The sequence below is a fragment of the Gadus morhua genome, chromosome 10 (genome assembly GCF_902167405.1).
Source record: "Gadus morhua chromosome 10, gadMor3.0, whole genome shotgun sequence".
Taxonomy (NCBI): Eukaryota; Metazoa; Chordata; class Actinopteri; order Gadiformes; family Gadidae; genus Gadus; species Gadus morhua.
Genome location: NC_044057.1, coordinates 21,500,796 through 21,527,876, shown reverse-complemented (window position 1 = coordinate 21,527,876; position 27,081 = coordinate 21,500,796). Strand labels below are relative to the sequence as shown.

General features: G+C 46.0%; 1 protein-coding gene across 2 annotated transcripts; it reads left to right on the top strand.

Moving 5' to 3' along the window:
* Positions 1-434: 434 nt before the first annotated feature.
* Positions 435-23,129, top strand: stag2b (STAG2 cohesin complex component b). 2 transcript variants are annotated; one of them, XM_030367952.1, is made up of 34 exons: positions 435-662; positions 2,616-2,743; positions 2,839-2,932; positions 3,508-3,651; positions 3,761-3,857; positions 3,988-4,064; positions 4,272-4,476; positions 4,627-4,778; positions 5,679-5,752; positions 5,861-5,984; positions 6,094-6,192; positions 6,326-6,405; positions 6,731-6,838; positions 7,294-7,405; positions 7,512-7,629; positions 11,273-11,376; positions 11,550-11,642; positions 11,743-11,832; positions 12,072-12,275; positions 12,358-12,428; positions 12,914-13,001; positions 13,101-13,181; positions 13,302-13,394; positions 14,476-14,650; positions 15,098-15,237; positions 15,356-15,457; positions 15,576-15,724; positions 16,174-16,302; positions 17,328-17,584; positions 18,824-19,052; positions 19,632-19,739; positions 19,836-19,962; positions 20,248-20,325; positions 21,185-23,129. In XM_030367952.1, exons 2-34 carry the CDS (start codon positions 2,700-2,702, stop codon positions 21,206-21,208), a joined length of 3,870 nt encoding a protein of 1,289 aa, XP_030223812.1. In that variant the 5' UTR covers positions 435-662; positions 2,616-2,699; the 3' UTR covers positions 21,209-23,129. The 2 variants fall into 2 exon arrangements, with proteins under 2 accessions (XP_030223812.1, XP_030223813.1); XM_030367953.1 differs by lacking the exon at positions 435-662 and adding an exon at positions 760-1,007.
* Positions 23,130-27,081: the final 3,952 nt, after the last annotated feature.

Below are 27,081 nucleotides of genomic sequence, written 5' to 3'. Positions count from 1 at the left end.
TAAATGTACTTTAATATGTTTAAAACTTTAATAATGAATTGTTAACAATCTTAACCAATTATAATTTCTTTGATTGCAAGGTAGGGATTTAACCGTTACTCTAAATGTGCTGATTTACTGTAGAGGGGCCAACCATATACTATACCTCGGCCAAATATAGCCCTATTATCAATTAATATGTGGATTCTCTCAAATTAGGAATTTGGTTCACTCAGACAGTTCACAATGTGCTACGCTATCATTTCTTTGCTTTATTAATTTATTCTTAAATCTGGTGTAGCTATATTTTTTGTTTATTTTGTTAAACATTGGGATACAAAAGCGTCATTTGATTTGTTTGGATAGTGTGCATGGTTTTGAGACGTCTTTGTTGCAATTCACTGTAGTCCACTAGATGTCGGGTGATCTGTAGCCTTCTTCCCTCGCGTTTCCAGGACTTACTTGTTGTGGCCGCTAGGTGGTAGCTCTGCACCAGGATTCTTACCCCCGGGTCGTCGAAACAACAAACCGAACTACGGAGCAAGCTGGCGAGAGAACGTCCGAAACCGCCTCTGACCGCGACTTTCAAACTCTTTTCCTGATTTGCAATTCGGAATTGCGAAGGGGTCCTTTTTGAGAATATATAAAGTTTATATTCTTGGGGAATAAAGATTCACAACAAGGTAAGTTAGCTGTAAAATGGCGGAGCGCAATCTGGAAGTTAGTTGAATGGTATATCGCTAGTTAGCTCGCTAGCATGGCTAGCATCAGATTAGCCAGCCGAGCCGCTTGATGCTAGCCAGCGACGCACACACAAGCTAACGCTCGGCTTCCTGGGCTCACAAACTATATTTCGCGTGTGTGTGTTTAATTAGTTATCTGCTACAAAAAAATACAAGTATGGTGAATTCAACCGACTCGGCTGCACTTTCGATATATACATGTAAACAAAGTGTTTGTTGCTTATGCAATCCATGACTGAACTCCCGAGGCAAGATGGAGGACGCAAGGACGGGATGTTTTTTTAGGTAACGCTAATGCTAGCTGGTGGACATGGTAGTAGGCTAGTGTGAGTTGTTTTAACATAAAAAACGACGTCCTGCTGATACGAAACGGCTATTTGTAGTATTTCATATAATCCCCGTGGTCGGAAAAGCCAAAGAGTGGACACCCAATGTGGTTCCCGGGGACAATATAAGAATATTCCGCGGCTAGCTCGTTAGCTTCCGTTAGTGCAGCACATAATGCGTTGTTTTGTTATTATAGTGGGCGAACGCCGACCCCATTCGCGGTAGCTCGGTCGTATCCACACGTACGTGGTGGTTTGAAAATGAAGTATATGAGATGGATATAACGTAGTGGATATGTGCGCTTTGGTAAGTAGACACTTGTGTTGTATTTTGAGCGAGGCTATGAGGCAAACAGGACTAGTCGCCTGGTTACCTACTAGCCACTTAGCGGTAGCACTACCGATGCACCGGTGTCAATTTTGACAGGCGCCGTGGAAAAGGCTCGCCTTATCGGTGTTGTTGGATGGAACAGACCGGGAAGTTGTGGCATCTGCTCTCCACGCCAAATCGCGGCTCTAGTGACCATGTGAGGGTTTTCCCGAGGGATCTAGTTGCTCATATCGGGTGGGAAGTTTATAGCTCTGTGATTTGGCGCCACTTTTTTTTTTTTTTACTCGCCACCCTTCGATTTGCTCAAACTTGACAGTCAACAAGCCTACCTAATCGGTAGAAGGGCGACCGATTCTCAAAGAAACGTTGGATTTAAAGTGTAGATTTAAGCATGCTACTGTTCTTTATATGTGTCGTATTGCATGGGGACACATTTTCTATCTGGGTCGGTTAATATGGTGGCGTCGCAGAACATGGGAAAGCTGTGCGATATATATTTAGAAGTAGTAAACGGTGAGGACATGCCTAGACCTTATCTAAAGTACACCGCGTGTATCGGTTAATTTTGACTTACTTTCTATGTCATTTGAACACTACAGAAAGGCACACCCAGAACAGAACAATTTCTCAAATGGGAGGAGTTTGTTTTCCTTTTCTGCTAATCTGTTATCCGTCGAGTGCTTATATTTAATATATAAATGTTGGCGATTAGATCATTAACAATGTGTCGATCATTTATATTTTGTATAATATGTGGATATGAGCAATGACATCGTTTAGCTTTGTATCTTGATTGACCTAAATATCTATATGAATCGCATATAGAGCAGTGCATTCAGTCGTCTAAATCCAACTGTTTCTTGTTGATGTTGATGCCTTGCTTTGATTGGTTCAGATTTGTGTAGGGCGGATAGGCCATTGCCATATTTGGCCATGAGGAAGAACCTTTGCACTGGCTGCTATGCTTGTCGTAAACTAGGGGGGGATCAGAATGAAAGGGGAACCAATAGGAGTGAAGCCTTACTTGACAGGCCCATTCGTGCCCGCCCCCTGTTACCATGTGAACGTTTTTTTCTCCTAGTGGATCATGGCCATATTATCATATATCACGTTTGTCTTTACATCCAGATAAACATTTGTAACATATCATGTGTTCCTCTTTTTATTTATTTTTAATCTATTCAAAACTACCATGTGAACGTCAATTTTTCTAAATGGATTGCTTTTCTGTTTCAGGTCACATGCAACCACTTCTGGCCTTAATTTTATGAGGGTCTCCTGCCAGTCATAAGTTGCAGTTGTCCAGAAGATGTTACAGAAATGATAGCGGCACCAGAATTACCGTCAGACTTCCCCTTCCCTCAGTAAGTGGGCAACCTTTTGACCCTACGCGCATTTCGTTAACAATGAAGTCTGGGTTGACCTAAACACGTCTTTTGATCTTGCTCCCTGTCAATAGGGACACAGACACCCGTTTCTCCTCAGACACAGACTTCTCAGAGGAGCCAGATGGAAGAACTGCAGTCACAGTCTCACTTGCAGCCAAAGGAAAGGTATGTACTACTACCTGACTCTCACTCTGCCCCTGGGCTTCACGTGAAAGACTTAGCTTCCACAGTGTTTCCTTAAAATGTGTGAGGAGGTTGATATGAACAGCAGCCAGTAAGCTTAACCCATTTCCACCCTACAAATAAGGTGTCTAACGAGGCGGCATAACTTTCCAATAATGTATTATTAAAATTTCACCTGGCACACAAGTTTGTGTGTGAAGTCCAACTTAAATTTTGTACTATTGATGATTTTATAATGAAGGTTTTTTTAATTTCCGTGAATAGTTTTCTAAAACAGCAGGATACGTCACTTTAACTTGCTCTAATTTTGTGTTGAACTAGTCCCTAACACGTGTTGATGTGGTCATGGCATGTGAAAATAACCGAGCCTGAGAGGATATTCTTACGACAACACAAAGTGTCATAGATTCAAAAATCACTGAAAACATTATTTTATAAAACCCTTGTAAAATATTTCTTCGTCATCAGGTACCCTTTTCTCCAGAATCAACAGGAGTTCAAACCTCACTAAAGGCCTATCCTAATGAACCGTCTAATGTTTCTCCTGTCCCTCCCAGGGAGGGAAGAAGGGGAAGAAGCCAGCAGGGGAGAAGGGGAAAGGAGCCAAGGGAACGGGGAGGCTCAATGGCCACCATCAGGAGAACGGCATGGAGAACATGATGCTGTTCGAGGTGGTCAAACTGGGCAGGAGTGCGATGCAGGTACGATCTGTTGTTCTTTGAATCTCTTCTACCAGTAAGAATCCTGGTTCCCTTTTTTAAGAGAGGCTATTGGTGTTTCAACAACATGTTTAATGTTATTTTCCTACAGTCGGTTGTTGATGACTGGATCGAGTCGTATAAAACAGACCGGGACGTTGCCCTCCTGGACCTCATCAATTTCTTCATACAGTGCTCGGGATGTAAAGGTGTGTGTGTGTGTGTGTGTGTGTGTGTGTGTGAGAGATAACACAAAGAAAAAGTCGTTCAACAGGTGTGAAGTGTCTGTGACCCCATGGAGGAGTGACCCTGTCCAACGTTGTTTCTCCCTCTTTCCAGGTGTGGTCAGTGGGGAGATGTTCAGGAACATGCAGAACTCTGAAATCATCAGACGAATGACGGAGGAATTTGACGAGGTATCTATCTGTGGGATGTTTAACTCCCTCTGAAGTTGTGAATTTATGAAGTGCAACAAAGAAATGATTTGTTGACATCGTTGCAGGAACAAGTCAATGATATTTTTGAGACATTTAACTGTCTGATTAAATAGATACATGTGTATAGCAAATTATTTAAAATGTCCTTGTATAAACATGCCATCTCCTGTTGTGTGTGTTTTATAGGACAGTGGGGATTACCCTCTGACTATAGCAGGGCCACAGTGGAAAAGGTTCAAAACCAGCTTCTGCGAGTTCATTGCTGTGTTGGTGCGCCAGTGTCAATACAGCATCATCTACGATGAGTACATGATGGACACTGTCATCTCCCTCCTCACCGGACTGTCTGACTCCCAAGTCCGCGCGTTCAGACACACCTCCACACTGGCAGGTAATGAAGAGCCACCATCTGCTGTTTATGTGGATGGTGTAGTAACCTCCTGACCGATTGTAAACATGCTGCAGCACTAAACCGAACGAGATAAATCAGCGATGTTTCACCATTGGCTCTAACTGTACCGCGGTCGTGTCTTCTGTCTAGCCATGAAGCTGATGACGGCTCTGGTGAATGTAGCGCTGAACCTAAGCATCAACATGGACAACACCCAGCGCCAGTACGAGTCCGAGAGGAACAAGATCGTGGCCAAGAGGGCCAACGATCGCCTGGAGCTGCTCCTACAGAAACGCAAGGAGGTAACCAAAGGAAGATTTGACGGTTGGCTTCAAATGGTGCTGCTTTGTAAACACTTAACGGGATGGTGGAAGAACTATGCAACTAATTGGAAGGGTCCGACTGACTCTTACCTCCTTTTGGTTCATTACATCTAGCAATTACTATACTTGTCATGTATCAAAAAAGATATGGAAATTAGTTGAATGGCACTTATTTGTCCCATATACAATATGTTGTGTCCATGTCAGGGAAAGAATTGTCTTGATAAGTGGGGTCAGGATTTATCTTTTCTCATGCAGTTAAACGGTGACGCATCGATGTCTAGGAAAACCATAGTCTAGTTTTATAAAACTCATCTTTACCGACCAATTGCATTTTAGTGCAATGGGTCCAATTCTTCAAGACACATTACTAAGGCTGCACCCTTGGGCAGGTCATTGTGTTAAAGTGTCAAGTAATGAAATGAAATCTATACAGACCCCCTAGTGCATCAACACATCTCAAGACCAAATGGCTTTTTATTGGGTTGTGAGATCGGGTCCAGCATGGATGTGGACTGCGCTCGCCCGCCTCTCAGTTTAACGGTACTGTAGGTACTGTAGTGTCACAGTGGTGCTGGTGCCGGCTGTAATACCCCAAGCTTTGGCAGTTTATTCAGTTATGCAACAGCAGGTCCCACTGGGCATCCATCTGCTAGCGCACACTCTGCTGCCACACAACGGCAGGGTGGCATAGTTGGCCGTCACACGCTGCCTCGTTATGCTAACTATGCCTTTCAGCTTCACTCTCGCTCTCTTTCCCCCACTCTCTCTCTTTCCCCCTCTCTCTCTCTCTCTCGCACCAATCAGTTGGTACCATTTGACTGAACAAAAGCTGGCTGCTATTGTGTTCAATCGAGTGCTTTGTTGTTCATTTTCCAGCTCCAGGAAAATCAGGACGAGATCGAAAACATGATGAATGCCATCTTCAAAGGAGTGTTTGTTCATCGATATCGGTACGAGTTTACATATGTCATCGCTGTAACGCATGCTTACCTCTCGGTATCGAATTTGACGCTTCATTGCGCTGTGCTAATTACATTGTGTGTGCCTTATGTCGACAGCGATTCTATAGCAGAAATCCGAGCCATCTGTATAGAAGAGATCGGGGTATGGATGAAACTATACAGCGACGCCTTCCTCAACGACAGCTATCTGAAGTATGTGGGATGGACCATGCACGACAAGGTTGGTTAGGATTACGTTTAAATTACATTTGAAAAGATCCACTTTTTAACACTTCCTGGTATGAACTCGGAGGAGGTCGACCCTAACCGCCCTGCACCTGTCTTTTCAGCAAGGAGAGGTGCGTTTGAAGTGCCTGACCGCACTGCAGGGTCTGTACTACAACAGAGAGCTCAACACGAGACTGGAGCTGTTCACCAGTCGCTTTAAGGTCAGCGCCACCTGCTGGCTATAACTTGCTTCACACAAGCCTTTTAATACCACCCCAGTCAAACGTGTAGTCAGTGACCAACCAATGACGCACAAGCTAAATGGATGATTTTTTTTTTCTATGACACGCACAGGACCGCATTGTCTCGATGACCCTCGACAAGGAGTACGACGTCGCAGTACAAGCTATTAAACTTCTCACCCTTGTCTTGCAGTAAGTAGCAGCCACTCATGATTGTCTTCCAAAATGTATGCATGCGACGACAACCAAGGACGTGTCTTCCGATTCGACCGTTGGTAACCTGGTTGGCCAAAACATAGCATTTTACACATGTTTCTTTCTCTTGAAATATGTATATGGTAACGGGGGAAAAAATGGCGTACACAATGTGACATATTAATTCTTCAAACAAAAAATTAGCATATCTGCAATCTAAGTGTGGCTGACCCTGCTCGTGTGTTCTGTGCAATGGACCATTCTGTGTCAATGTAAGCACGGTTTGGCTGATCCCCCATGTGTGTTCTGTTTGTGTCCACAGTAGCACAGATGAGGTGCTGAGCCCGGAGGACTGCGAGAGCGTCTATCACTTGGTCTACTCTGCTCACAGACCGGTCGCCATAGCAGCCGGGGAGTTCCTCTTCAAAAAGTATGTGTGACGAACCCCGTCTCTTCTGTACTTTTAGGAGGGTAAACATAATGAAGCCCCATCCAGGTTATCGACCCAGCACCCAAACACGACTCGCACAGCTTGTGAGGACTGTTAATGCAACACTTGTTGAACCGAGTGAGGCAGAGGTCAGGAAAGGGGGAGAAGCAGGTTAGGGCAGGAAGATCGAATTGGATGTTTTAGTTGCACTATAAAACCACGCTTTTGTCGACCCTTACAATTCGGTCCTGAGAAATCTGATGCCGTGGCGAGATTGTGCTCGTCTACTAATTGTCTCTGCTGGAATAAGGACCTGGCTACCGCCACTACTCTGTAATTATATTCGTCGTGGCTATTAATCTTGCGTTCGCTCCTTTTGGACCCATTCAGAAAGACATGGGTGTATTTATTAGACAAGATTGGCCCCACTGACTTGGTGTTTGCCTCTCCTTCAGACTCTTCAGCCAACGGGAGCCAGAGGAGGAGGGCGCCCCCAAGAGGAGAGGAAGACAAAGCCCCAACGCAAACCTCATCAAGACCACTGTCTTCTTCTTCCTCGAGAGCGAGGTACGGCGACATCCACACCACGCCTCCCCGGTGGTTCAGCCTGTTAACCATGATGCAGAGCCCCTAAACGTCACTGCTTAACACGGACTCTCTCGTCTCTCTTCAGCTCCACGAGCACGCGGCCTACCTGGTGGATTCCCTGTGGGAGTGTGGCGCAGAGCTTCTCAAGGACTGGGAGTGTATGACCAGCCTACTGCTAGACGACCCTCTGCCGGGAGAAGAAGGTATGACATAAGCACTCTGATTGGCCTCCAAACTGGTGTACGAATCAGGATGGCCCCCACGAGTTTGTAGTGATGAATGAAAATCACTCACCTTTCGGCGAAATTCGCCGTTTTGAAACCAAAATAGTTGACCTCCGTGAATCGTGCAGATTCGATGAATAAATATTTACGGGGGGGGGGGGGGGGGTAGGTTCAGAGGCCGGCAAGTTTATAGTCCTCCGTAAAGTGCTGTACTTATGCTGCGTTCGAGTATTCTCTGCGAACCGACTCGGATCTCGGATCTGACGCCACGCCCACACACAGGAAAACATTGACGCCACCCGGAAAGCTGTTGTCGCGGTAACATTGGCAGAGGACCAGGCGCTCCAAAATAAGTAGGCTATAGGCCATAGTCAAGTCAAGTTTATTTATATAGCACATTTAAAACAACAGTAGTTGACCAAAGTGCTGTACACGAATACAATATATTTGTGTACATAGGCAGAGATACGGACGCAGTAAGGTATTGCAGTAATACGAGTGATTGAAATTACCATTTTAACTAGGGCTGCAACAACGAATCGATAAAATCGATACAAATCGATTACTAAATGTCGTTGTGTCGCGCGATTAGTAAAGTTACTCATAGGCGCAGCACTGTTTACAGCCAGCCGCCGACACAGGTTGGTTCACGGTTCATGCACGCCCACAGCGAGCTTCAGTGTGAGCGACCACAGCTCGTATTTGTCATATCTTAAAACTGGACTGTAGGCCTACATAAAAGTGTTGTACCTTCACTGTCTTTAGGTTAAAAAAAACTCCTTCAACTCAGTATCCGTCTAGTAGTCCAACCGAAAATTCTGTCAGCTGCTGCTGCTGCAGACGGGCTCGGAGTCGGCACCGCGTGCATCAATTCAAAGCAGCGGTAGTAATCACGCAACCGGAGGGTGTAGAAAGTCCCGTCAGTTAAAAATAGTAATGCAGTTTTTAAATCCATGTTAAAATCGGCAGGATATAGAGATAGTTAGCTTAAAAAAAAAAAACTAACCAATGGTCACAAACAGTGTCAAATGTGATGTGTTCAGGTCTGCTCAGAAATACGATTGATGCGTTCAAATGCAGCAGTAAAAAAAAAAAAAAAAATTGAGATTTTGGTGAAGACTTGTTTTCCCAGTAATATAAAATAGATAGTAAAGATAGAATTAATTATGACCTGTTTAATGTCCTATCTGGAACTATCATCATCTTATCAGCAATTAAAGCAATATTACAAGTTCTATTTCAAGGAGTCTCGAAAATGGTATCAATAGGTTTGACCGGTTAACCATGGACATCCCTTATATACATATAAAAGTATATCATACATTGTATGTTTCTTTTTTGTGTTATCCCAGTTATGTTTTTTTAATCTTTTTATTATTTAATATTACTTTTAATAGTTCCGGGACGTTGGAGCAATAACCTGGTGTTTTTACATTTCAGTCTTCACTGTGAATTTGAAGTAATGTTCAGTTTTTGAATAAAGATGCGGCAATTCCAATTTTATTTTTATTTTTTTTCAATCCGATTCATCGATTAATCGAAAAAATAATCGACAGATTAATCGATTATTAAAATAATCGTTAGTTGCAGCCCTAATTTTAACCACCAAAGTGGTCCAAGCACAATGAAAACAGTTCATACTTCAAGTCACAATGGGCGCAGCCATCTTGAATTCTGTCTCGGAATTTTGCTCGGTCACCACTGAGTTCAACCGAGATGGCGAGTTCGCCGTCCGAGGAAAAGGGGCGTTTCGCTTGGCAACGTCCTCAGACCTCCGAGACGGATGGATATTAAAACGCAGCAATAGACATGGAGAGCCTGTCGGAGAACCTCTCCGTAGTTTACGTGCGCATCCAATATTTTTTAACTATCAGTCGACGCAAACGAGACGGTAAGGGCTGTGATTGGTCCTCTAACAAAATCCTTTCCGGAAACGCTACTAACGGTTTGACTTTGGACCTTATTTACTTTGTACGTTGTTTACTTTGCAAAGGACCAATAAAATACCAAATAGGATTTTTAAAGCTTTGGAAGTTTATTTACAAAACTATTTACAGATATTTTGTTGTCAACATATAAGATCGATCGGGCGGAGAATTGCAATGCGTATCCGACATCCCGACGGAGAACTTTGAATGCGCGAGCAGGCGTCTCATTAGACCTGGGCATTCGAAGCTATAGCCCCGGATCTTTTGGGAATAGCCCCGGATCGCTGTGCCGTAAAAAAAAACATCATAATGCTGAAAGTAGCCCCGTAGAGTTTACTTATTTGTGATTGAATTACCAGCAGCCACAGATGCAACATTGTAGCGATTGAAAACCGCACAATTCTGCCGTGTCCATGTATGGGCAGATTTAGAATAATTTGTTGCAAAATGTTGCAAATTCAATGTCGGTATTCTTTCTTCTCTATGCATAGCGCATCTCGTCGATATTGCTGTTTTGTGCTGCCAGCCTTTTAGTGAGATCAGAGAGTGTTGAGAAGGACAGTACCAAAATATCTTTGGTAAGATGGATATAAGAGAGACCCGCAGTGAATTCAACCCGGTCCACTTGACATCGGGTAGGTGCATGACAGTGGTACCGTAAAACGTCAATAGCCCGGGCTATTATTTGTTTTCTATCACTGAACTTTCGAACAAAACTCTTGCTCAGCAACGATGGGAAATAGCCTACTATCAAATGCATTATTTAAACCAGTATGAATATTACCGTAGGCCTACATGTTTACCAGGCAGTTGAATAACGCCTGCACACACACACAGTCACGCACGCACGCACGCACGCACACGCAGAGTGGTAATCGGGAGAGTTGGGAGAATTCCCTGTGGCCCGTTAACGTTTTGGGGGGCGCCGGGTCAACGTCGCAACCAATTCGATTTTGTCTAGAGGGGAGTAACTGAGCGCCCCCTCCCGAAGTGGTACAGCCCAGGTCGGCCTTGAACTGCGTTTGGTCAGAAAGACGTAACGGCTAATGACAACATTGAACTCTCATGCAGGCTCGAACAGAATATTAAAAAAATTCTACCGGGGGAGGATACCCCGGACCCCCCTAGAGGGATAATATCCTTCTCACCTTTTTCACCCCTAACCCGTTTTCATGCCTGGATGATAGCACTACGAAAAGGCATGCAGCCGTAACGCATTGATGGAGACATAAATAAGTGTGGAGGTTATTTAATGTCACACTTGAATGATAACTGTCTGTTTGGGGACCATTTTTGGGCGGCACGGTTCAGTAGTTTGCACGCCGTCACCGATGCAAATCCTGTACAGCATAGCCCGCATTAAGCCCTTTTCCAATCACAGCCAAGCTGCCATCCTAACACTAGCATGCTAATGTAAACAAAAACTTAACCTCTGACCCTGCCTGCTACTGTAGAGCTGATGGACATGCAATTCAATGTTAAGTGCCATTATGTTGCACAGTTCATTTTCAGATAAAAAAATAATATTATGGTTATGCATCTGACAAGCTAAGATAAGGAAAATGACTCATGCTTCATTAGAAAGCTGTATTCCAAATATGAATATGCATATTACAATGAGCGCAATAACAAAGTATTTGACATTATCTTGTTAAAAGGTGTACAACTCTCTTTACTCCCCGTCTTTTCTGCAGCTCTGACAGACAGACAGGAGACGGCTCTGATTGAGATCATGCTGTGCACGGTTCGTCAGGCGGCCGAGTGCCATCCCCCTGTTGGCAGAGGCACCGGGAAGAGGGTACGGCCACAACACTATCCAATAACAAACACGACCCTAACCGATGCTGAGCCACTACTGTACAGTGTTGAATTGCCCTAATTGAACAGTAATTGACTCTGTTATCGGGTGAGTCACTTATCCACCATATGGCAAGAGCCTGCAAGCTGAACACACAAGCTGTCTGTTCTCAGGTCATGACTGCTAAGGAGAAGAAAACGCAGCTGGATGATAGAACCAGAATAACAGAGCTTTTTGCAGTGTCGTTGCCCCCTCTACTGGCCAAGGTGAGTTACAGTTCGGCACTGACTCAACAAGGTTTTTTTTGTTTTGTTTTGTTTAAAGAGGTGTACTTAATATGCATGTGTGTTTGCTTGTGTTTGGCAGTACGCAATGGATTCGGAGAAGGTGACTAACCTGTTACAGCTCCCTCAGTTCTTCGACCTTGAGATTTACACCACAGGACGTCTAGAGAAGGTACAAACAAACCCATCAGGGAATAAAAAAAAACCCCGTCAAACTTGCTGTGGTGTTTTCCTTTTTTTTTCTTCTTCAACCAAAGTCATCTAAGGTCATTACACCAGCAGCTCAAACCTGCCGGGCTCATTTAAAAGTTCTCTCACGTGTCTTGCTCTCGCTCGCTCGCTCGCTCGCTCCCTCCGTCTCTCATTTTTTACTTTATGCTCTCTCCGGTCTGCCCCCCTCCCCCCCTACAGCACCTGGAGTCTCTGCTGCGTCAGGTCAGGGAGATCGTGGAGAAGCACACCGACACGGATGTCCTGGAGGTCTGCTCCAAGACCTACCACGCCCTCTGCAACGAGGAGTTCACCATCTTCAACCGGGTAGACATCGCGCGCTCCCAGCTCCTAGACGAACAGGTGGACAAGTTCAACCGGCTCCTGGAGGACTTCCTGCAAGAGGTGAGCAGGACGCTGGGTGTCGCCCAGGTTTGCGTGGCACTGCTGCGACCATGTTGTTAACTGTCAAGTGTCTCTTCCCCAGGGTGAGGAGGTGGATGAGGACGACACCTACCAGATTCTCTCCACTCTGAAGAGGATTACCGCTTTCCACAAGTATGTGACCCATCCGCCCCTTTTATGTATACACCACACTCGAGCTCAATTCCCTCTACTCCCACTCGAACATCCCGCCTGAGATTCATTAATTGCATCAAGTGCTCCAGGCTAACTTTTAAACAATGGAGGCACTACGTTTTACAGTTAGTAGCAGTAGCACTTCGTTTGGTTGCAAAAAGTGATGCATCGCCAATTCTTTTGGAGGTATTTTATTACTTTTATTAACATAGAGCGATATTAATCGAAAAACAGATGAAAGTCAAGCGGCAGAAGTGCCACGAATAATTTTTTAAGTTGCAGTGGACAGATTTACGGTAGTGAGTTCTCCAAATTGGTAGCAGTCTGGGGTCCTGACACCTCCTCCTACTTCTCTTCAATCCAACCTCCATTCATTCTCATCTGTACTGAGATCCATGAATCAAGACCGTGCCTCTGGTTTAAATGAGCCGGTACTTACTGTTACTTTTCTTCTGCTCTCTCAGTGCACATGACCTTTCCCAGTGGGACCTCTTCACCAGCAACTTCAAGCTGCTCAACACTGGCATCGAGAACGGGGACATGCCAGAGCAGGTGAGCGCTAAGCCCCTGCTGGCACGCCGAGTCATCACAGGATGTATACGTGTTCTTTAGCGCTTCATCTGACCACCACCTTGTTTGTTGTGTGAGCAGATCGTGATCCAGTCACTGCAGTGCACTCACTATGTGATCCTGTGGAACCTGGCCAAGCTCTCCGAAGGCAGCTCCAGAAAGGTACAATCTGCCCTGCTATGGCTAGCTGATCGGGTCGGTTTGCTCGCAGCGTCTTCAACGCTGAATAATTAGTATGGAGGTGTAATCTTAATAAACGTGGATTGTATTTGGTGATTTCAGGAGGATATGGTCACCCTTAGGAAGCAGATGAGAGCGTTCTGCTTGATGTGCCAGCGCTATCTCACCAACGTCAACACGGCGGTCAAAGAGCAGGTAATGCCGCATTTAAATTGGGCTCTATGGTTCATGCTGTTGTACAAGTTGTTGCTATTAAAGTTGTTTAATACAAATATGCAGTTTGAGAAAAAACCTCAAAGAAGCTTTTAATCGCACAGTTGAGTTAACACCATGTGGTCTGGTGCTTGAATGTAGCTCCATCCCACCAATTATTATTATTACACCCCAAGAGAATCTCTGCAACATTTTATTTGTTTTTTTGAGTTCTTACCAGAAAAGAATTATCTCGTCCAGATACATTTCCAACAAATGCAATATTATTTTTCCCCAGCCTTTTTTTTCTTTTCATGCGTTTGCTTTTTATGGTTGGCTTACTAAACCTTTTTATTTCTCCCCTGTTGTTGGCAATGGAGCTCTCTACCTCATCTCCTTCTGTTTTATTTAAAGTGAAAGTACTGACTCCCACTCAGTCGTTGGCTCGACAACAACCAAAACGTATTGAACCCTCTGAGGTTTGCAAAGCAAGGGACTAGGCGTTATGTGCCACAGAGGCCTGGCAGTGGAACATACAACAATACAGGCGTTAAATAACAGCGGCGGTATGCCCCTATCTATGGTTCTTTTTCAATGAAAGTCGGTTATGTTTAAAAAATGCCATATGTAATTTAGTTTTATTTGATTAGAAGGAACTGAAGGAATAATCTGTAAAACATTGCAACAAAATGTATAAATGGTTAAAGATCACAGCAAAATTACCTATTAGGAGAGCCTCCGTTATGATACTGAGTTGATTTCGTTAGCCTAACTTCCTTGTCAATTAATAGAGGCCCTGAGGCTGATCCACCTTCTTTTCGTTGAGAACCACCAAACCCCGGGCTGTAATCTGGTCCCAATGAGATTAACAAGCCCTCTCTGTTTAAGTGTTTCATCCGTGCCTCCGAGCAATCCTCCCTTTTCCTTTTTTGCCCTCGCTCCTCTTGTTCCCTCAAAGTTGGAGCAAAGGGGATCTCTCTTTATTTAGCCTGATTCCCAGGTGTTCTGATGTCAAATGCTGTTTTCTCCCCGACAAGGCGCCAAGCATCTCCCTTTTTTTTCCTCCCATCTTTTCCATCTGCAGGCCTTCACCATCCTGTGTGATGTGCTGCTCATCTTCAGCCACCAGATGGTGTCAGGTGGCCGGGAGCACCTAGAGCCACTCGTCTATTCTCCCGAAGACTCGCTGCAGGTGGAGCTGCTCTCCTTCATCCTCAACCACGTCTTCATCGACCAGGACGAGGAGACCAACAGCACAGGTAGGGGCTCGCACTGTGACCTCCTAGCCGTTGCCTATGTAATATCACTGTGGCAATGCTATTAATTAATTCAGTCTAATGTAATCCCCAGATAGTCGTATCTGGTAGATTGTGTGTGTCAATGTTCACATACATTTCTTTATGGATGCTAAGAATCAACGTTCATGAATATTTTAATGGTCGATAGATTAAACATCCCCACATTGTTATTTGTATTTGTATGTCTTTAACAGATGAGTAACTATCAGGACACTTGACTTACACTTTCCCTTGACCGATACCACTTTCTAAACCCTTGGTTAACCTGGGGCTGCAGAGGTCACCGCAGCAACTTTGTAAATCAGCGAGTGCCCGTTTACTCAACGAGACCGCCCGGCCGCAGCAGCTTAATGTGTGTAATGGAGACCATGTGTTGGGCTGATGTTTGTGCTCCGGTCACACCAATAGATGGGCAGCAGGACGACGAGGCAGGAAAGATAGAAGCGCTGCACAAGAGAAGGAACCTGCTGGCCGCGTACTGCAAGCTCATCATCTACTGCGTGGTGGAGATGAAGACGGGTGCGGACATCTTCAAGCAGTACATGAGGGTAAGGCATCGGCGGCTTGCTTCAGAGATGCTCTCACGATTTACCACTGCTACAATTTAGGGGGGGGCGGAATCGGCGGTTGAGTGATTGTTCCATTGACTGTCCCATTCGTCTCCAGTATTACAACGACTACGGCGACATCATCAAGGAGACGATGAGTAAAACTCGGCAGATCGACAAGATCCAGTGCGCCAAGACGCTCATCCTCAGTCTGCAGCAGGTCAGTACGCCGCGACGGCGCACCTTTTTGGACGCCGTTCAGAGAAACAAACGAGACAATGTGACGGACCGGCGTGAACGCTTGACTTGATTTAAACCTCCACACCTCATTCGTCCAGCTCTTCAACGAGATGCTGTCAGAGCTGGGTCACGGCTTCGACCGCTCCTCCTCGTCGTTTTGCGGCATCAAAGAGCTGGCCCGTCGCTTCTCGCTCACCTTTGGTCTGGACCAGGTCAAGACCAGGGATGCCATTGCCATGCTGCACAAGTAAGACCTCACCTCCTCACCCCCCCCCCCCCCCCCCCCCAACCGTCTCTTGTTGCACTGCGCATATCTAGAATTACCGTCCTGGCCGCGGGGCGCCGTCAAAAACAGCAGACAAATGACCCCTCGGTTGCTATTTTTCCACGGTGTATATGAGCCGGGTTATTTCCTGCCCTTTCCAGAGGCTTAGCCCGGGGACCCCTGCCGGGCGGTTACCCCTGTGAATCTGGCACTTCCATTTGTAAGCATGGAATTGTTGGGTGTTTGCCGGCATCGGAAGTCTCCCCCTGTTTATATCCCTGAGATGTGTGTATTATGAGAAGTCAAAATTGGTTTCGCACGGAAATCAGACATCAAACGGTGGGGGGGGGGGGGGGGGGGGGCGGAAAGTAAATTATGACGGCGCGCTGGGATTTATGGTTTGGCCTGCGTGTGTGTGTGCTTCTTTTCAGAGACGGGATAGAGTTTGCGTTCAAGGAGCCGAGCCCCCAGGGAGAAGGCAACCCTCCCCTTCACCTGGCTTTCTTGGACATCCTCAGCGAGTTCTCCTCCAAGCTGATGAGACAGGACAAGAGGACTGTGTAAGTCTGCGTGCCTGAGATGCTTGCCAGGGGAAGTGTCTCCCTCTCGTTCCTCAGCGCAACAGGTGTCCGTGACAACCGCCGCAACGGCTGTTTTGTGTTGCACGAGTGCTTGGTTCAAGGCTGTGTCTCTCTCTCTCTCAAGCGCTCTCTCTCCCTCTCTCGTCCTGATTCTTCCTCTTCAATTGAAATGTGCACCTGGCTTTGAGTGCGTGGGCTGTTTGATTTGTTATCCGCGGTGTGTGCTTTCCTGTGTGTGGAAAGCACACAGGAAAAGCGCGTGCTCAATTGGCGCTAGGGATGGGCGATATGGCCTAAAATCCATATTGCGATATACATGCAACCTATTGCGATAACGATATATATCACGATATATAAATCATAATAGAACCATTTCAGAACAGGTTTCATAGACTGTAAGGAAAGCTAAACTGCTAAATGTATGTCGTTTTGAGAACATTTATTGTGCAAAACTAATCATACAACATAATGTTGTAGCTGCAGCGACTTTAAAAAAGAAAAAAATATTCTGTGCAATGACGTATAGCCTACTTCTCTTAATGAAATAAAAATGAGTGGTGTCTTGTTAATAAAGAAACGGATACTGTGAATTAGGGAAATACGTCCAGTATTAAGCATGGCTATTTTAAATAAAGACAATTCTTCCAAGTGGTTGGCTGCAACCGGCTTCTAGCCGGTTGCAGTTCGTGGCTCTTTAAATTTCGCGTGTCGTGGATGATGCGATGCAGCTGGTTGCAGCTCGTGGCTCTTTTTAAAATTCGCGGGTCGCGGACGATGCGTTGCAGACGGTTGCAGCTCGTGGCTCTTTATATTTCGCGAGTCATGGATAGATCGCGTCAAACATACATTATCGCGATAGAGCAATACTAACTAACTAAAATCTCTTATCGTAGGCCATTTTTTATCGTTTATATCGTATATCGTTTATATCGCGCATTCCTAATTGGCGCTAAAACGAGCGGCCCCTGTCCGCCTGACTGATGGTTCCTGTCGTCTCCCCACAGCCACATGTACCTGGAGCGCTTCATGACGTTCCAGATGGCCCTGCAGCGCGAGGACTGCTGGCTCCCCCTCATCTCCTACCGCAACTCCCTGCAGGCGGGAGGCGACGACGACACCATGTCGGTGATGAGCGGCTACTCGAGCCGCGGCTCCTCTGTGCGCTCCAAGAAGGCCAAGCCCACCGCCGCCACCAGTGTGGCCGCCGCCGCCGCAGCCGCCGCCGCCGCCGCCACCGCCGCCAAGCGGAAGCTTCCAGAAGGTATCCTATATGGAACGGGGACATTAATCACACTCCCGACGTTTTTTGTTTTTCCAGGCTATGGCGGACCCCCGAGGCCACATGAAGAGAAAGATATATCTGTATTTTTAGACTTCTAAGTTTATCGTAGTTGAACTACATATTGTCTCTGGGGTGGGCTTCGGTTTTAAGGCAGTTTCAGGCTTTATCTGTTCTTTGTTTTGTCTTTTTTGCTTCTTTACTTCTTTATCGCTGTGAGGTCCGGCCGATATCGGTTGGGACCCAACGCGTCCCGTTATCTCGCCCATCAGCCTCATCAGTAGCTCGGCTCAAAGGAAAAAGCCCCCGTTTACAGAGCTATAATGCTGCCCCAACGCTCTGTTATGAAGGCAGCGCTGAGACCTGGATTAACCCAGATGAGCCCCCCCCCCCACCCCCGCCCCCGCCTCCCAGTTTGGCTCTGCCAGCCCCTGTGCTGGGGGAAGGGATTACGGAGCAGATGGTGGGAGGGTCACAAGATGGAGCTGCGTCTTACCGCTTAGAGCGGGGTCGTTTAGATTACCATCCGGGTCAACATGTGCGTGCATTCGACTCGGTAAAATGTTTTTTTTTTTTTTTTTTAACAAATGGAAACATGCCATGCTTGTTTTGTGCAACTCAAATTCCAAATGTTAATGGAGCCGTTGCTTTGGCATGAAAGCGTAGGTGTGTGTGTGCCTGTTTGTGTCTGTGTGTGCGGTCTTGCTTGAGGCCAAGTTCTCCTCTGGATTATATTTTCTGGGGCATTTTGCCCCTCATGAGAGCAGTTATAGTTTAACGATCAAAGAAATACATGGTTCAGTAATCAAGAAACCACTTCATGGAATAAAAAATTGGTCCATTGCTTTTCTACCGAAATCCACATCAAGTGAAAGCGCCCAATGTTGAAGACATCGGCCCTCAAGCTCATAGCTCTCTGCCAACAATCTTTTTGGGATTCACTTAGTCGATGGTTGAGATAACGGGATTTCGTAATTAAATTAACGACTTCTGTGTCATGTCGTAGCCACAAAACCATTGCAGCTGTGTTTTCCATCCCAGTCTCATCCCAACCCTAAACTTAATGCCCAATCTGTGCAGCGCAATGCCGTATGAAATGAATTGAGGTGCTTCGAGACGGCCAGTCTCTTTTGATTTTCACGGGGGCCAGCTCGTTCCCCGGTGGCCATGGACTCAACCCTTGGCCGTGTTTCTCTCTCCCCCCCCCCTCCACCCCTCCAGAGGAGAGCAGCAGCAGCAGCGAGGTGTGGCAGCAGAGCCTGCAGACGCCGGTGATGATGCCCTCGCCCCACCTCACCTCCACCGCCATGCGCGAGCCCAAGAGGGGCCGCGACGACAGCTACATGGGCGTGTACCCCCTGCCCCACGACCAGCAGACCCCCCACCCGCACACGCCGCAGCACCATCCACAGCAGACGCCGCAGCACATCCAAACCCCCATGGACTACAAGTGAGTAGACCCCCCCCCCCCCCCCCCCCCAGCCATCCGCCTGCCTCATGACCCGATTTAAATAAAGGACATTCCTCCCCTTGACCCTGTGGTTGGTCAGAGTGTATCCATGACTGAATGGCATTCCCTACCTGCCAGGCAGCTTGTCGGAATGCCTTTGAGTCCTTTGTCAAACGCAGGTTACTATGGTGATATTAAACGGTCCTGCAGTCTCCGAGCATACGGGTGCGTTATAATGATAATGTTTTTCTTTCGGATCGGTACGTGGGGTCAGAGATCCTGGACCGCTGCCAAAAGGCATCGGCCCATGGTCATGCGTAATGTCCTATTTGTTTAGTATTCGTTTTAGCGGCCGAATAAATAATAAAAAAAAAAACGAATAGATTACACTGCGAGCTCCGCGCCAACTCCGGGGCCCATAAAGACGAAGACGAAGCTACTTCCGGCCTCGCAGGACCTCATCTTCTCTCCCTGGCAACGGGCCAGCAGGCCATCCTTAATGTTGGACTCGGAGCTGACTGCAGTCAGGGCACTACTAACTGTGTGTGTGTGTGTGTGTGTGTGTGTGTGTGTGTTCAGTTCTCAGGTGACGTGGATGCTGGCCCAGAGGCAGCAGGAGGAGGCGCGGCAGCAGCAGGAGAGAGCCATGAATTACGCCAAGCTCAGGACCAACCTGCAGCACGCTATGTAAGAGTCCTCGCTGCTCGCACCGCAACGCCGGGGGGGCCGGGCCGCTGCGCTGGCATCAGGGGCTACAGCCGTTTGTTTGTTTGTGTTCCACAGTCGCCGTGGTACCGGGCTCATGGAGGAGGACGAGGAGCCCATCGTGGAGGACGTGATGATGTCTTCTGAAGGCCGGCTGGACGACCTCAACGAGGGCATGGACTTTGATACTATGGACATAGATCTGGTGAGATGGTTGGCCTGCTCTTCAATTGTCGTGTGCAATTGCTTCCGGAATGAGGTGCCGGTTTTCATTTCATTTAGTGTTTCTCTTTCATTTTCATAACCCCTTTTGTGAAATTTAAAAGCATTTCACAACCGAGACGAACCATAGTGTGCAGCTTCCTAGCCATTTGAATGGTTGAGTGTCTGGTTTGGTAGTGTGTGGAAGGCCCCATTAAGTGTTGGATGCGTGTTAACAGTGACTTGTACTATTGGATCAGCCTTGTGCTAACCGCATGTTCTCCTGTAGCCTCCGTCTAAGAACCGCCGCGAGCGCTCAGAGCTGAAGCCAGACTACTTCGACCCGGCTTCTATCATGGATGAATCGGTAAGCAGTCGCTTCTTTCGAGCACCAGCAAGCACAAACAACCAAATGGTAAACTAGCGTTCAATACCGAATGCTTATTTTTGAGCAGTGTTCAAATTCAAATACTTCTGTCACCATAAAATACATAAAGGGTGAGTCGATAGTTTCTCACGTCTAAGGCCTTATAATTGACTGCCTTCACTCACGGCCAATTACTATTAATGCATTCAGCTCTACGGGTTGGTTTGGTAAAATAATAATATTCTCTGCATTTCTCGCTGCCCATTTGAAACAAATAAGACGGGCAATCCACCAAAACCTGAATCAAATAGCTTCTGCTTGTACGCATGGCTGGTTTTTCCAAATTTCTGAGTGAGGCGGTAACCAAGAGCAGCCTCAGTCTTGTGTCTTTCCAGTTTTATTCTGATGCTGCAGAAGAAGCTCTTGTGTTCCACTTTCTTCTTTAGTAGGCCTTCACTGTTTTAATCTTAGCAGCCATTACTGTGACAGTAATGGCCCTGAGTGACAGCCCGGAAGCAACTTAACTGTAATCAACCGGCCAATCGATCAACCATCCCGATTCATTACGTGTATTTCACTATATTCATTCACATAGACACGCCGACCGCTAAACAACAGCCTCTCTTGGATGAGTTATTGACATTTAAAGCGAGTTGATGGAAAACCTGCAGTCTGACCATAAATAGAAATGTGTATTCAACGGCAGCCGCGACAGCAGCGGTATTGAGCTGGCAGATTAGCCATTAAGAGGTGCTTTCTCACCATTTAAAAGACTGTTATGGGCTATTGATTGCTCTCAAGTGCCTCTATTTGCTCTCGTGTGATGATTAATTGAAGTCTTCTCTCACACGGTCCCCAGGTCCTTGGAGTGTCGATGTTTTAAACAGATATTAAAGAAGCTGGGAGAAGAGTGGAGGCGGCTTTGTATTTAAAGAGTTTTAGATGCGAAAGCTGAAGTGTGTATCCTGTAGAGAGAACATTTCTGGCTTGTGCTCCACGTGGACCAAGGACCCCCACGCTCAGTGTTGCTTGCTCAGAGAGGACTTTGTTTCAAATATTTACTTTTTATAACCTTGGGTAAGCTCTTCCTGCTCGGAATCCATAGTGACAGGCCACTACCAAACCTATTAGAGCTCAGACATGTCTAAATAAAAATCCATACTAGTCCTTTTCCTTTTTTTTTGGCTTTTTTTTTTTTTTTCTCAAATGGGGATGGATTGGTGTGTTAACTTAAGAAAAACTTTTTTATGTCTAACCCTTTTTATAATAGTAGTAAGTAACCAGGTGTGAAGTAGTAATTTATAAACGGACTGTAGTAGCTTGCTTGTAATGTGTTAGCCAAAAGGACGGAGGTCTTTATTTTATATTTTTCATTTATTTTGCCCCCCTCTGGTTTATAAGTTTCTAACCCCCACCCTTAATGGTTGGACCTGATGTGTGGTCCCAGTCACCTCTGGTGGTTCCCATGGTGAGTTGTAACTGTAGAATCAGTCAGGACCCCTTTAGTGCTGTGAATGTCCCTGAGACTCGGCTAAACGCTACTTTACAGTTTAAACAGTAAGCGTTTAACGCTCACCCAAAGATTCGGATCACTCCCTACACCTACGTCCCACTGAAATGCATCCCCCCGTCATCACAAAGTGAGCTGATTTCTTTCCTGGTAGTGCCACTGTGTGGAGTATGAAAAAACAGTGCATTTGAAGAAAATATCCTCTTTTTTTTTTTTTCTCTTTGAAATCCAGCATAATAATGTTGAAATGGGTATCTACATTTTAAATAAAGTTATATATGAATTGGTGCTGATTTTATAAATGTGCTATTATTTTTTTCTTATTTTCAAATTTTCAACCGACGGTCACAAAGTTTGAGAAATGTGTAAGAAAAAAATAAAAAATCAAGAGCATGTGAGTCCATGCACCGAGAAAGATTTTTAAATTTGTATTTTTATGGTTTGTCTTGATAATGTCTTTGGGTTTCTACCTTTTTTCCTACATGTAAAATAGTTTGGATAAAACTAATGGGGATGATTTGTGAAATTCAGCTTTAAGGTTTTTCTCAACGTGGGGAAGATAAAAAAAAAAAAAAAAGTCCTGTCACAAAATACTTCTAATTTCAAATGTTAAAACCGAAGCTAGTCAATCGGACCCTCCTGAAGGTGAACGTTTATTCAGCAGTGCTCTGGCAGCTAGACAAAGCTTAGATTTTGACAACTACTTGTCGTACACACAAGTTTTATTGCGATGTTTTGTCTACTGAGATATTTTACTTTGTAGTCATTCCATGCCTAAGCCTTAAACATGCTAGTGGAGATCACCTTCTCTCACCGTAATATTCCATGTCAGAGGATCATGTTCATGTTTAAGGGGGATAATTGGCTTCTTATAACATGAAACGTGAAGGGGCTGGGCGTATTGTGATAAAGTAGATGAACAGCCAGTGTGTGTGCGTGTGTATGGTGTGTGTGTGTGTGTGTGCGTGCGTGCGTGTGTGTTTTGCCTAATTATTTTATGTAAGTAAAAAAAAAAAAAATCTTTTAAGGAAGAAAAGTACTGTTTATTGTTTGTTACTTTACCTACCACTAAAATGGTATAAATTCTTATTGGATCACGTGTACATATATACAAAATTTCAAGCTTTATTTTTCTTTTACCTCTCAAACCATTTCTTGTGTTTTACATTTTGTTTTGTTTCCTCTGCACTCTTTTAGTTTCATGCTCGGTTGTCTATATCCCATTCTCTTTCACTCACTCTGTTTCTGATTTGTACTTGTCTGGAGACTTTTGAATAAAAATCTACACATTTCATCTGTGTTTCCACTGCTTCCTGACCCTCACTACTTAGCATTCCACTTGAGGCGGCTCATGCGGGTGTGACCTCATCAAGTTGCTGCTGGCCAACACTGGTGGAGCTCTTGGGTCAGGTTTCCCAATATCCGGGCAAGAAGTTCATGGAGCTTTCACTGGAAAAATATAAGGAGAAGGATCTGGTATTTTCCCACACGTTTCAGGGCTCATTAGAAATCGTCAGTGCAAGGAATTGGCACTAGAGGGCGGTACAATCCAGGAATAGATACATAACTGCGCATTACCCTTAAGATTTCGAGTCTAGGAAAGGACTGGCAAACAAAGCCATTCATTTTAAACTGGCGTCGTGTAGGCATTCCTTTTATAACGTTTATTAAAGGGTACCTACGTGATATTTTCTGTATTCCACAGAGAAAAAATAAGCCTGCAACTTCGTAATCGTCATCTTAATTGCTCATACCCTGCTCTATTTGACACCCATTTGTGTTGGCGTTCAAAAGGGCCCATTGTGCGTTGTCGAGAGAAACCGGGTCATGGAAACGCAAATGGAAATGGCACCGCACACGTGACGAACGACTCAAAGCTCAACCCGACTAGCGTTAAGTGCAAGAATAATAAGAAGGTGGTGAGATCAACGCGGGCTTATTAAACGGGACTTGGAGGAGCTCAGCGATACAAGGAGAGGCTCCTCTGTCGCGGCATTGCTCTAATTAGATTTCTTCTCTCGGAGTAGTGATTCCTTCTACCTGGCTGCTGGGTCTGAGTAGCTTGAAGGAAAAATACTGTGGCTCCTTATCTGATTTCTTCTCTGCATTCAACAGCACTGCTTAGAAAGTAGGAGTCACCGAACCCCAGTGGTGTTAAACGAAGTAAAGCGTAAACAATTTATGAGGCTCCACTTTCACAATTATCCTGCCACGTTTTATAACTGCCGTCAAGGACTTGGGGCCTCTACGGCAAGGCATTTCTTATTTAGAGTTTATTTTTTTACTCTAACGCCATTGCAGCAGTCCAGAGCAGGTTAAGTTGAGCTTAAGTCGGGTCAGGGGCTGCTCAATCAGAACCTACAGCCTTGGTTCCAGGCTCTTACTGTGCATTCACATCAAAAGCAAAGCACTGCAAAGATCATTCGCCTCTATTCAAGTCTTTGCATTGACTCTGTATGCATACAAAGTCAATGCAAAAACGTGAATAGAGGCGAATGACCTTGACGCAGGCGTTTCATCATTAAGCGAAATTCAAATATTTTAACTTGAGCGAACACACAAATTTCGTCCTTGGGGCGACCATTTTCACACAAAATCCGCACGAACCAGGTCGTAAGTGGCCACCCGTGCGTTGGAACCTGTGCGTCTATTCCCAATTTTTGCATTGACTTTGTATTCATTTGCGCCGCATCTTGGCTTTTGATGTGAACACACGACTAGGTTCATATCTCCTCCTGATAACCTATAGGGGCCCTGTCAGGTCCCCTGGGATCAAAAGAGATGGTCACAGGAACACAGATTTATTCAAAAGAAAGTCATAATGCAACGTAGGCCAAATCCAAACTCAGGCTTTCGGTTTGTTTGCAGAACAATTTCTGAAGACATTGAAAATGATCGATTTGTTTTGGGGGTTGCAATTAAATCATCCGCTTCTTCATATAAATAATTTCTGGGAATCAATGAGGACTGTTGTTGTAGACACACAGCCACTGGACTGGCCCATCCCCTGCACTTCATGTTTGGTTTTCCCAATAGACATCAGTCTGTGGGATGAAGCGCTTTGGTTGAATCATTGATGAACACATCAGCTGTAATCTCATAGGGCAAGGAAAAGCAGCTGACCCTTGAAAATCATTTACCAAGGCTTCTCTTCCTCAGATTAAACACACACACAGGCAAACACACATGCGCACAAAGATGAACAAGCCACAAGCCGTATTGCTCTGTGGACTCTAAGCCTACATTTGAATGCAGAAACCACAACCTCTTTCCGGGCTGCGCACGCCCCTTCAATAAAGTACACAAAAGATACTTGACATTCAGCATTTATAACCCTCCTCGAAATTGTGCTTCATCCAAATAAAACATCAGCGGTCCAAACAAAAAGAGGAAGGGATCTCTTCCTGGATGAGGCCTTGTGATGCCAGATACGGTGGAGCTGAATCCGGAATGCTCAAAAAACAAACACTCTGGACAAGTGTCATAAATTATCTTTGGCTAGAATAACTATGACGCAATCATCAGATGACGGCCTCACACTGGTCTATGTTTCTGTATTTGGCCCTATTCAAATCAAGCTTAAATAACACAGCATGCCTTTCGCGTTACACAGAGGGGTGCTTTATGAGTGGGACTCAGAACAGGCCAGAACAGGTCAGAGATTCCTGCAGGTAACCATGAATAGGTCGCCGTGGGAACCCACCATGTCTGGGCTACTGTTGGTTTTACGCGGTACCGACGGAGGTGAGGTAGAGCGCGAGAGAGAGAGAGAGAAGAAAAACTGAAAGGTGTGCGGAACAAGAGAGCGAGTGACGGGGCCTGTTGTTGCTGCCGCTGGCGGAGAGGAGGAACAGGAGGATTAGGCTGTCATCTCCACCTCGGTGGGGAGGGGGTGGAGGTTGTTGGGGGGGGGGGGGGGGGGTTTGGGGTGAAGAGGGAATCTGTCGTCGGCTGAACTGCAGGTGGTCCAGGGGGGAGGGAGGGAGGGAGGGAGTGTGTGTGTGGGGGGGGGGGTCGAGTGAGGGCAGTTGACCTTGATGGGGGGCGGGCGGGGGGGGGAGGTCTGGGGGTGAGGGAGAAGACAAGACAAGCTTTTCAGCATAACTCCTACCCATGGGATTGGCAATCAGGGTCTCCACGCCTTCTCTTCTCTCCTTCCCGCCTCGTCCTTGCCTTGCACGGCGGCCCTGGGACAGGATCAGGCCCTGAGCCCTCCCGGGTGGCCCGGGAAACACAGTAATGGTTTTGTCAGCAGGAATCGGAAGAATTATAATGGCATCCAATAAGGGGAGAGGGGCCGGAGAGAGAGAGGGAAAGGGAGAGAGACAGAGAGAGAGTGGGGGGGTGGGGGGGAGAGAAAAGGGGAGTCAGTGAGGTAATGCTGTACCACGTAATGCACCCGGTCTCCCCTCCTCTCCTTCAATTCTCCTAGGCTCGTTCAGAGGTGACTCCTCCCGGGCCCAGCCCCATGGATGCTCTGATGGATTTGGGGGGCCGGGTGCTACGGCTAAATCATGGGAGTCTGGCTGGAGTTTGGATGAGCGTCTCATAAGGGGATGATGAGACAGGGGCCATTAAGATGAGGGAAAGTTGCTGGTGTCACCCGTCCGTGCCAGGAAGCCCGGGAGATTAACGGGGGGCCAGGCCACCTCCGCTAATAAGACTCATCTCTTTAATTGGCTCCACAATCCGAGTGCGCAAATGCCCCTCTGTGTGTGTGGATTTCATGTGTCTGTGTGTTCTTATGTGTCTCTGTGTCAGCATTAGTATGTGTTTTCATGAGTGTGTGTCTGTGTGTGTGTCTCAGCATGTGTATCAGTGCTCATGTGTGTGTGTGTGTGTGTTTGTGTGTCTCCGCACGTGTATCCGTGCTCCTGTGTGTGTGTGTGTGTGTGTGTGTGTGTGTGTGTGTGTGTCTTAGCATGTGTATCAGTGGCCCTGGGTGTGTGTTTGTTCGTTTAGTGTGTCAGGGTGCGTCAGTAGGTGTGAGTGTGCATGTATGTGGGTTTTTATGAGCTTTTACTCACTAGTAATAAGTGGGTGTGTGCGCGCGCATGTATCTGGGTGTTCATATACATGTGTGTGTGTGTGTGAGAGGGATTTTTCTTTCTTATAAGTGGGCGTGTGCGGTTAGCCCTGAGTGTGTGACTGTGTGTGCGCGCGCACATGTGTGTGGGTGTTCATTGTGTGTCCGCGTGCATGTTCTTTAATACTCCTTATCACTGGGTGTGGGTTGTTAACTTTTT